Source organism: Chinchilla lanigera, unplaced genomic scaffold (genome assembly GCF_000276665.1).
Source record: "Chinchilla lanigera isolate Chin_1 unplaced genomic scaffold, ChiLan1.0 scaffold00172, whole genome shotgun sequence".
Taxonomy (NCBI): Eukaryota; Metazoa; Chordata; class Mammalia; order Rodentia; family Chinchillidae; genus Chinchilla; species Chinchilla lanigera.
The window spans coordinates 1,157,812-1,169,089 of record NW_004955573.1 but is presented as its reverse complement, the minus strand read 5'-3'; the positions used below and the strand labels follow the sequence as shown (position 1 = coordinate 1,169,089).

The following is an 11,278-nucleotide window of genomic DNA, read 5'->3' as shown; positions in this document are numbered from 1 at the left end:
TATCTGGACATGACATACTAGAATATGTTGTCCAAGGATGCACCTTCTCCATGGTTTTTGTACAGAGACAGTTGATGTAAAGCATCATATGCTAATGACTTCGTGATTCAGTTTTATAAAAAGTAAACCTCATACTTATGAGTCACATCAACTGTTATCACAGATTCAATAAGGAGTGGTACAGCCTGAATATGGAGTCCATGATTTGTTCTTCCTTGTAATGTCTTTCATGTAACTAACCTTTTCTATAGCTAAATCAGTAAGATTGCTGCCAATAGAGACTTGGGTGTCTCTCAGTTGTTTACATTTCTTTGAGACCAATGGAGGCTTGAACTCCTCCGTCACTCTGTAGAAAGAAGAGCATTTTGACTGCCACTAGGTTTTTCTGGAAAAGCAGTTTTCAGAAAGGCCAGATACTAAAGGAAAGCATGGTCTATGGGAAAAGAAACACACAAAAACTCCTAAACAAACTGTAAATACTATTATTACAGAATCTCCATCACCACGTGTCCCTCATTAGATAGATTTACATGAAATTTTAGTACTGAAAGAGAAAAACATTCACTGTTTTTCCCTAGAATGTATGTACATTCCTTCCTCATGGAAATATGATTTTCCTAACTTGATATCAGCAAAAGAAATACGTGTAAAAATTCCAGCCTGAATCCTGTGGGTGCACTCAAATTTGAGTGTGTGTTTCAAGTATTGACTCTGGGGTTGAGAGTACAGAAACAGCTGGTTTTGCTAAGTTTTTTCAGTTCTGCAAGTTGTGTGTGGAGGTGGCAGAGGAGATAGTGAGTGAATGTACAATTTTTTCTGGCAAGTTTCCTGTTATTTATCATATACATGGTATCTTTATTGCTTTACTATTAAAGTTCCTAAGTCAATGACAAGTGTACCTCTATGTATGCAAAGTCTGAAACGAAGATGTTAATTTCTTTTTCATTTTTTAGCTATGGGACATACACACACGGACATTTTAAGAGGTTGGGTATTCCTGGTCCCAAACCTCTGCCTTTTCTTGGGAATCTTCTGTCCTATCTTAAGGTGAGTTGACCGGGCCCGTGGGTACAGTTAACGAGGACCCTAGAGGGGGAGTGTGGATGAGAAAGGGACAAGAGACACGAAGAATGGAGACAAGACAGGATTCTGATCAAGTCTCGTTTATTGGCAGGAAGTACTGTGTATATATAGGGCGCGGGGAAATGCAGAAGTTCTTAAGGCGGGAGTAACCAAACAACCGGACAAAGGCGAGAGTAGCTAGGCAACGGTGGGCAGTCCTAACCTTAAGGGAAAAGGCACGCTGCTTCAGGGAAGCTGGCAGGATAGCAGAGACTTATCTCAGAAAACCGAAACTTAATGCTTACGATGGCTACTAATATACAGTGGAGGTCAGTCACAGGTCTCCCACAATGAGTTGCATTTGTGCAATTTCTTTTTCTTCTTCTGCTTCCAAACACTAGCCTAAGGCTATCATAACAGTGGTCCTTGAAGGAAAATTCTGAAGTTTCTGGCTTCCACAGAAACTGTGTGGATTCCATTGCAGACACACGTAGGTTTTCCCTGAGGCTCTCTATTCACATCTGTGGAGTCTGAGGTTTGCCTCAGGACCAGGCAAAATTCTGACAGGTCAGCGACGGAAGCTCAGGATATGGAACTCAGATGCTGTGAGGTTGAAGGTGGACATTTCTTTTTGCCCCGTGAATATTTCTTGAAAGCTCAGCTGTAAATTATCAGCATTCGGAGAAATGCTTGTGAGGATTGCCTGCTATTAGCTTATCAACATGTGCACCATAGATTCAAATTTTCACATGCATACCAGAATTCATGTGTAGTATTTCATTTTCTTTTTACTGACTAGCTCTGGATTTTCAACATTTTACCTGGTCGAAGTACTCTACACTGGAAAATTTTCAAGTGTTTGAATTTTGTCTGAAACTTTTCAATGTCCTTAGGTTAAATCCTAGACTTTAACCCTGCTTTTCCTACTCATAACATCTTCCAGGGAATTCAAGTGTAGAGTGAGATCCTTTTACTTTATTTCTTTCCCGTCAAAGACAGCACTGTATGTGTGAGTCTGAAGAAGGAATGGGCATAACTGAGAAGGGGACTTTGTTACAAAGCTGCTCTGAACTTGGCCCTTTCCCTGGCACTTCACAGATGTTCCCCGGCATAAATGCAAAAGGCCCGAAGCAGACACTGAGTGCAGGCTGCTCTTGGCCCACATTTCCTTTCCCAAAGGCTCTGGGTTTATCACTCAGATTATATTTTCATAACTAAGGTCTTTGTGTAGTTACTGACTCAGAATTTCCTACTGCATTACCACCTGAAAGTGCAATCTTCAGCCTCATTATTGATACATCGATTATTTAATGGATGCATCCCCAAGTCAACATTTCCCATATGTACTTTTACATATTTAAAATTCTCAGGTGCATCTTACTAGCAGGAAGATTTAGTTTTACATCACAGAAGTGCAAACTTAGAGCAAGTATTTAAATTGTCATTTCTATATGTAGATGTGCCCCATCTTTCTATGATAAGCTGGAGCACTGAGTCATTTTCTCAACCAACAATGTTTTGAGGCTTATGTAGATCTAACAGATGAAAAGAGGCCACTGCTAGAATAGAAGAGACCAGTGCACTGCTTCCTAATTCCACCAGCATTCTAGAGAAGGCTCATGAGACATAAAAACTGGAAAATGGAGAGAGAAAAGACGGCACATGCAAGGGAAACTCATTCACTTGGTCTATGTACCCATGGAGGGGATGATTCACAGCTACATAATTTCACTAATTTTTTAATCCTTGGGTTTTTTAAGATAAGCTCTCACTATGCAGTTCACAATGACCTGGAACTTAGGCAATCCTCCTACCTCATCTTCCTGAAAGCTGGAATTACAGCATGCACCAAAAATGCTGGAAGCTCCATAATTTTAGAGAAAACACATGCACAAGAAAAGCTCCTCAGGGAATTTCTTAAATTTTATATACAAGGATAGTTCCTTTGAAATGTACTATACATGACAGAAACCAGTAGTTACTCTAAAGTCTCCATTTCATATATCTCCTCTCTTTTATCTTCCATTCAGATGTCTCTAATCTCCTTTTCCTCTACCTACCTGTGAGGGATAGTCTGAATTAATGGGTTCCCATGCATTCATTCCACAGCTACACATGTGGCCTGTTCATTCTGAACAGCAATGAATTCAAAGTTTGTTTTTCTTCCCAGGGCACATGGAAGTTTGATGCGGAGTGCTATAAAAAGTATGGGAAAATTTGGGGGTGAGTATTCAGGAAACTTCCAGTGGGTAGACTTGTGAGGAGGGTTAGCCCTGGCATGAGGACTATATCAGCTACAAGCTCTTAGAAAGCAGCTGTGTATTGTGAGACTTTTGAAATCTTATCCTGCCAAGGATCCCAAAGGTCACCATGTCTTAAGGGCCACAGTCTCATTAGGTGGAGAACACTATCATTTATTACTTTTAAGGGGCTCCTAGGTGAGTATACAAGTATTTCCTTCTCTACCTCATTCTTCTGGCTGTGAGGTCGAGATGTAGGATGTGGCTGAATCCCTGTGTTCTCCTGTGGGCTTGCGTCCATAGTGATTTTGGAAGGAGGCATGATTCATTTGCAACCACTCTTCTCTTAGGAAATGCGGGAGGTTTAGAGAGTTATGAAAGAAGTTATATCATGTACTTTCTCCTATAAACACATTCATAAAAGCTGTGCATCTTCTTGTCTCTTCTTCACTTATCCATCCTCAGACTCCCCAGAACTAGCCACAGGGTTCTACTCAAGTCACACAGCCCATAATATACTTGTGACACAATAGTAATAAAATGCAACCTCCACTGACAAAACCCCCACTGGCCATGAAACTTTTACTACTTATGAGGACTTGATAGTTTGGGGTTTTTTTTTTTTTTTTCATTTTAAAAAGAGGAAAAAACCATGAAAATGATACAGAATTGTACTGACATGATATTACTTAGAATATTAAAATAATGTAATTTAAATTTAATTTTTATATTCTCAAAACTGGAGATTGAAATGTGAGCGTTGTAAATAATAAGTAACCAATGACTTACACAGAGAGCCTTCACAGTGAAATATTTGAAATAGAAAAAGCTTATATTGGCAATAACCATGTATAATCCATGTGGACTTCACAATAATTCCAAACATTTCTAATTACGATCTTTTGAGAATAACTTTGCCTTTAATGTCTGTTCATTATTTGAGCTCAATATCCTTCACTCTGTGAAGAGATGAGTGGTCTCTGTGTTCAGAAATCCTAAATTAAACCAGGAGCTATTGGTGTGTGCGGTTCACCGGGCATGTACATCCTAGGATCAGGATCAAAGTCTTGGGATTCCCTGGTAGGGGGCCATCTGTACAATCTGGTGTGTTAGGTTGAATCAGCTCTGTTTTCCCAATACAGATTATATGAAGGTCGACAACCAGTCTTATTTATCACGGATCCAGACATGATCAAAACAGTGCTTGTCAAAGAATTTTACTCAGCTTTCACCAACCGCAAGGTAGGCATTCATGTTTTGGAAATGCAAACCTCTCTCATCTGTTGAACTTTAAAACTGAACTAATTACATTTTCATACTAAATTTTGAAAACTCCATGGACACTTTGTGCTGTATTTCCTCCTGGTAGAGGCTTTCACATACCCCGTTGAAATATTTTCCTGTCAATATGGTTAAAAGAGTTTGACACAGCTGAAATCGTACAGTGTATTGACATTTCCTCAGTTTAGTAGTGGCATCACTTCATGAGTGTGTGTGTGTGTGTGTGTGTGTGTGTGTGTGTGTGTGTACATGGCTTGTGCATTGCTGTGTGTATCTCCATCCAAATTCATCACAGTTGTATATTTATGTAACCTTGACCACAGTCACCCTTCAGCATGGTTCCTTCACCAAAGGATTCCTTCTTGCGAGTTTTTTATACACAGAAGGTGAGCTTGTCTTTTCATGTTAACACAGTAGTGATTAGAGAAAAAATTCCAAACACACTGAGAGGAGCCAAGGTACTTACATATACATATTTGTTGAGCATCTGGCATGGGACATACCACTTGGTAGGCAACCACTAAATATTTGTTAAACAGGTGGTTGATGTTCAATAAATTCTCTACAAAGGTGAAAAATTTCTGAACTTCCTTACAATAAAATACCTTTCACTTTGGACCCTAGTCAATTCGTCCAGCGGTCTTGATGAGAAAATCACTGACTTCATCTGAGGATGAACAATGGAAGAGAATACGGACATTGCTGTCTCCCACTTTCTCCAGTGGGAAACTGAAGGAAGTAAGCATATATGAGAGTTTTTAATTGGAAATTAAAGAATGAGTCTGTAGAAAAGCAGAAAGATCCTTGTCTCTTTCCACAGGGCAGTCCCATACAGATGAGCTAGTTAGAATGGCCTTTTCTCTTTATGTCCTTGGAGACATTACAGAATTTCTTATAAAGTGCTACATACAGGTTCAAGACTGGGAATGTTTTGTGTTTTGGGCTTTGTGTGTGTTCATTTAACTGCAGCTGGTGTTGTTTCTATTGCTCAGATGTTCCCCATTATTGAACAGTATGCAGATGTGTTATTGAAAAACCTGAAGCGAGAAGCAGAGAAAGGTGTGCCAGTACCCATGAAAGAGTAAGTTTCAGGGCTCCTGCTGGACTTTTGAGTTCTGTATGGTGCCTGCCAGGTGCCTGCCAGAGAGCTTCTGAGTTCTGTATGGTGCCTCCAGGTGCCTGCCGGAGAGCTATCTCTACTAGTATACTACTCTAGGAACCATAGAAATGCATTTATGTGATGATAGGAATCTAATTGGCCTTCTAATAGTGGGCAACTTCCAGTAGAAGACATGGTGCCTTCAAAAGGACTTCACAACGTGAAGGAGCCATGTTTATTTCAGCTGGTTTTTTGTCACCTTGTGTATTCTAGAAAGCAAAATACACACCTTAGGAAGAAGAAATGCAATCCTAACAAAGGTTTGAGTGTAAAGGCAGGGGAAAGTTAGAGTAGAAAATACTTGGTACAGAGAGAAAAGCAGTGTTTGGGGCAGGAAAATGACACTGTGAAACCAGGAACAACTTAAAGCTGGTAATAATAACAAACACACATACATTTACAAAATAACACAAAAACAATACAAGCAATACTGAATTTCAGACAAGGTGAAAGGAAATTAGCAATGGTTGTTGTATTACATACCGGTATCTTCAAATTGGTTAACCAGACAAAAATATATAGGCCGTAAGATTGATCACACAATTAAACATTAACTGTTCCTTTCAATAACATAATAAAAATTAGTAGTACAATTATCTTAGCTATCTAGTGTGTGTGTGTGTGTGTGTGTGTGTGTGTGTTCATGTTTTCCCCTTCTTTCTTTTCCCTTTTCCTTCATCCCAGTTGTGCTTTCCTCTTGAGCAGTTTCTTTCCCTTTCACAATATCTATTGTACCTTTTAGATTCTATTTACTTTTTCAGGTTCTGACACTAGGGAGACAATATGATGTTTACAAATATGGATCTAATTTTTTGTGCTTATGAGTATGGTCTCTAGATGCATCCCTTTACCTATGAAAACCTCAACTTTATCTTTGTTTATAGCTGAGTAATATTCCAGTATATAAAAATGTCACATCTTTTTAAACCAAGATTGTTGTTGTGCTTCACATATTACCAGAACGTTCTTCCCTTTGGTAAACATCAGATCCTTGGAGTTTGCAAGGTGCAAGAGTGTCAGGAACTGGACAAGGATGTTTTCAGGAGGAAAAATATGACTGGAAACTCAGAACATGGTGTGCTGTTGTGTGATGTGCTCAAGAGGAATCCACTCAGGACACAGATTGTATGTCGAAGAGAGATCTAGATCCAAGTCATCTTTTCTGATTCCCTTAGGAAGAGTTGTTATTTTCCCCTTGTCCTGCTGAAACATGGTGCTCACACATCTATTCTCCTTTACGTTCCATTCACATTGCTGATATTTATGTGATTGTTGGTTTCTTTCCCCCTGTGGATGAGCTGCTTGTATGCAGGTGTGGGTCTAACTCACCTTAATGTGGGTCTAACTCACCCTAGCACAAGGGCACACTAGCACCTGATAAATGCCCATGAATGAGTGTGGAGGTTGCATAGAGTAATCACATGACACAGCAGATAGTTCTGACACTGTGTGGCTCTCTGATTCTCTTGCTATGTGTGGATTTATTCCTACTTCCTTCAGCTCATAAGGCAGAAGGAGGGCAAAACTGCACATATAGTTACTTTCTATTTGTTTCTCTACTCAGCATCTTTGGAGCCTACAGCATGGATGTGATCACTGGCACGTCATTTGGAGTAAATGTTGATTCCCTCAACAACCCACGAGATCCCTTTGTGGAGAAAATAAAGAAGCTCTTAAATTTTGATTTTTTCAATCCATTGATTTTCATAGGGCGTAAGTAGATTATCTATTTCTTCATCTTTCTTTTGAAAAGAACAGATTTACTTAGGCATACTTCACATTACATATAAGTAACCTGCTTAAGATACACAAGATAATGTTCTTACTATTCACCACTATCCAAATGAGAGTATTTTTGTCAACTCAGAAACTTTCTACCTTGTCATTCCTTGCTCCCAGTCCCCTGGCCATAAGCAAGCACTGAATTATATTATTTCTGTAAATTTATTATTTCTGGACACTTTATAGGCATAGAATCATAAAATGTGCTTTTTTCAGATTGGATTCTTTCATTTGGTGATATATTTTCAATGAAATATGAACCAATATTTCTTTTTTGGACAAATAATGTTCCATTGTACAGACATAGTAGACTTTGTTTATCCAATAGCCAGTTGATGTATGTTAGAGATATTTTCTCATTTTAACTATGGTGAGTAATGCTGTTATGGAGAATTTCTGGCAAGGTCCTGTTTGAACACCTGGGTTCAATGTTTCTGGGTACATTATCAGGAATGGCATTGCTGAGTTATAGGACAATTCTATGTGTTAATAAACTCATGAAATGTTTTCCATAATTGCTGTAGCACTTTGTTTTTCAACCAGGAATGCATAAGTTCACATCCAACACTTGAGATTCCCATGAATTCATTGCAGTCATGGTAGTGTGTGTGAAGTGGTGTACCAGTGAGGTTTTCATTTAAGTTTTCCTGATATTGTAAATAGCGTGCAGTGTTGGTGAAGATAATGTTTCCTTTGGATAAATGTCTGTTAAATTCTTGCTAGGTAAATTATTTCTGCTTTTGGCCTTGAATTTCAAGATTTCATTATGTATTCTGTTCAGAATTTGATTTTTTTATTTTAAAAATACAAGGAGGAAATCCTTAACAGACACACAACATTTTATAAAATAGCAAAAGAACAGTACACACAATACAGAGTTACACATAAAGTGGTAGGAAATTAATAATACTTGTTGTATTACATATTGATATCTTCAAAGTGGTTTCTCATGAAAACAGATATAGACATGCAATGCTGATCAACCAAGGACTCATTGACAGTTTCTTTCAGCAAAGAAATACAAGACAGTAGAACAGCCATGTTGACTATCTTGCATATACATACATACAAACTTTCTCCTTCTTTCCCTTTTCTTTTCCCACATCCCAGTTGCCCTTTACCTTTGAGTGCTTTCCTATCAATTCACTATGTCTATCCTATCTCCTAGTTTAAATTAACTCTTTCAGGTTTTACACTAGTGAAACAATGCGGTGCTTGCACATGTATGTTTGATTTATTTCACTTATGAGTATGGTCTCTAGTTGTCATCATTTACATAGAAAAGCCTCGAGTTTATCTTTCTCTACAGCTGAGTAATATTCCATTATATAAAAGTACTACAGTTTTCTTATCCAATCCTCAGTGGATGGACATTTGAGTTGCTTCCACGTCTTAGCAATTACAAATTGTGCTGCTATGAACATACGTGCACATACATCACTGTGATATGATGTTTTTAGATCTTCTGGGAAAATACCCAGCAGGGGGATAACAGGGTTGAATGGGACCTCTAGACCTAGTTTTCTGAGGAATCTCCAGACTGATTTCCACAGTGGTTTCACCAGTCTGCATTCCCACCAGCAGTGGAGAAGGGTGTCTATCTCTCCACAACTGTGCCAGCATTTGTTATTGGTTGATTTCTTAATGCTAGCCATTCTTACTGCGGAAAGGTGGAATCTCAGTGTTGTTTGAATTTGCATTTCTCGAATGACTAATAATGTTGAACATTTTCTAATCTATTTATTTGCCATTTGTATCTCCTTGTCTGAGAAGTGTGTATTCATCTCAGCTGCCCATTTTTGGATTGGGTCTTTGAATTTGTGGGGACTGATATCTGTTCATAATTTGTTTCCCCGATATATTACTTGCTCTAATTTTCTGCCATCTTTAGATTTCTTTCTTTTTTTAAATTCCTCTGGGATATTGGTATATGTTAATAACATATCTTTTTCACATTATAATAAACACTTTTTATTAGTGAGATAGTTATTGAAATCTCATTAACAGTAAGTGTTTCCAATACTCATGTCCTCTTTGAGTTCCTTCTTAATTCTAGTGTACTTTTTGTTATAGACGTCCTTCATTTTCTTAGTTAGGTACTCCCGTGTATTTAATTTTTCTTGGTGCTATTGTGAATGGCATTTTTCCCCAATGTCTTTCTCAGTGGTTTCTTTATTAGTGATATTGACTTTTGTGTGTTGAGTTTGTATCCTGCTGTGTTACTAGGTTTGTTTATTAATTCAAAAAGTCTTTTGGTGGAGTTTTTGGGTCTTTCATATACAGGATCACATCATCAGCAAATAATGGCAATTTGATTTTTTGCTATCCTATACACATCCTTTTTACTTTTACTTGCCTAATTTCTCTTGCTAATTTGTGAGTGCTATGTTTAGCAGCAGCTGTGATGGGAGACATCATTCTCTTGTTCCTGACATTAGAAGCAAAGCTTTCAGGTTTTCCCCATTTAATATAATGTTGGCAAGACATTTCTCAAATTCTTTTGATCAGATTGATATAAGTTCCTTCTATACCTGTTTTCTTCAGTGCTTTTCTTTATCACATAAGTATGTTTTATTTTAGTCAAAGGCTTTTTCTGCATCTTTGAAAATGACCATGTGATTTTTTTGCCCTTGCTTCTCTTTGTATGATGTATTAAACTTATAGATTTGTGTATGTTAAACGTTTCGTTCTTGAATTCCTGGGGTGAAGGCTAATTGGTCATGATCTGTTTTGTTGTTCTTTGCATTCATTTTGCCAGTGTCTTGTTGGGAATTTTGACATTCATTATCATTAAAGAAATTTGTCTGGAGATCTCTTTTTTAGATACATCCTTGTGTGCATAATTGTAACTTTCAGAAATAGTTTTTGGATCATTCCTTCTTTCTTTTACTAGCTTGTGTTTAGATTGTTGTTATTATTCTAGGACCTTGAAATGCATCATTAAGCTACTTATTTGGGCTCCCTCTGTTTTTGTGATGTGGTAATTCACAGCTCTAAACTTCCCTCTTGTGGCTGCTTTCATTGTGTCCCTTGAACTCTGGTATGCTCTACTGGAATTATCACTTAGTTGTAGAAGGTGTTCCATGTGTTGTTTGATATCTTCTGTGACCCATTTTTTATTTAAGAGTGTATTGTTTTATTTCCATGTATTTGCATTATTTCTGTGTTTGCTTTATTCATTGATTTCTATCATCACTGTGATATCACCTGATAATATGCATGACATAACTTCAATTCTTTTACATTTACTTAAGCCTACTTTATTGGATAGTGTGTTGACCTACTTTGAAGAAAGTTCCGTGTGCTGCTGAAAGGATGTTTCTTCTGTTGTGGGGTAGAACACTTTGCAGATATACAGATTATTTTTCTTATTTTTTATTTGATCTGTCTATTTGTGATAATAGAGTATTGAGGTCCCCCAGTATAATTGTCTTCTGTTTCTCTGGTCTTTTTGGTCTAGTAGTATTTGTTTTATAAACTTGAGTGTGCTGTTATTCATTGGCTATATGAGAAAAGTAGGTATTTCTTTCTGTTGGATTGTTCCATTAACCAATATGTAGTGTCCTTCTTTGCCTCTTTCTATGAGTTTCGGCATGCAGTCCACATACTTTTCTAAAGATATGACATAAAAGGAGGAAAATACTAACAGACCGACAACATTTTACAAAATAGCGTAGGATCCGTACAGACATTACAGAGTTACAAACAGAGTGGTAGGGAATTAACAATGCTTATTGTATTACATATTGATATC

General features: G+C 37.6%; 1 protein-coding gene across 4 annotated transcripts in view; it reads left to right on the top strand.

Moving 5' to 3' along the window:
* Positions 1–11,278, top strand: part of LOC102006403 (cytochrome P450 3A9-like) — a 147,936-nt gene that overhangs the window by 84,836 nt on the left and 51,822 nt on the right. Inside the window, exons 2-7 of one of the 4 annotated variants that reach the window (XM_005413766.2) lie at positions 954–1,047; positions 3,233–3,285; positions 4,445–4,544; positions 5,208–5,321; positions 5,576–5,664; positions 7,307–7,455. The exons of the other annotated variants lie outside the window; for them this stretch is intronic. Of the exons in view, the coding sequence (XP_005413823.1) occupies positions 954–1,047; positions 3,233–3,285; positions 4,445–4,544; positions 5,208–5,321; positions 5,576–5,664; positions 7,307–7,455 (599 nt within the window). The remainder of the gene's footprint in view (positions 1–953; positions 1,048–3,232; positions 3,286–4,444; positions 4,545–5,207; positions 5,322–5,575; positions 5,665–7,306; positions 7,456–11,278) is intronic. 4 annotated transcript variants of the gene reach the window in all.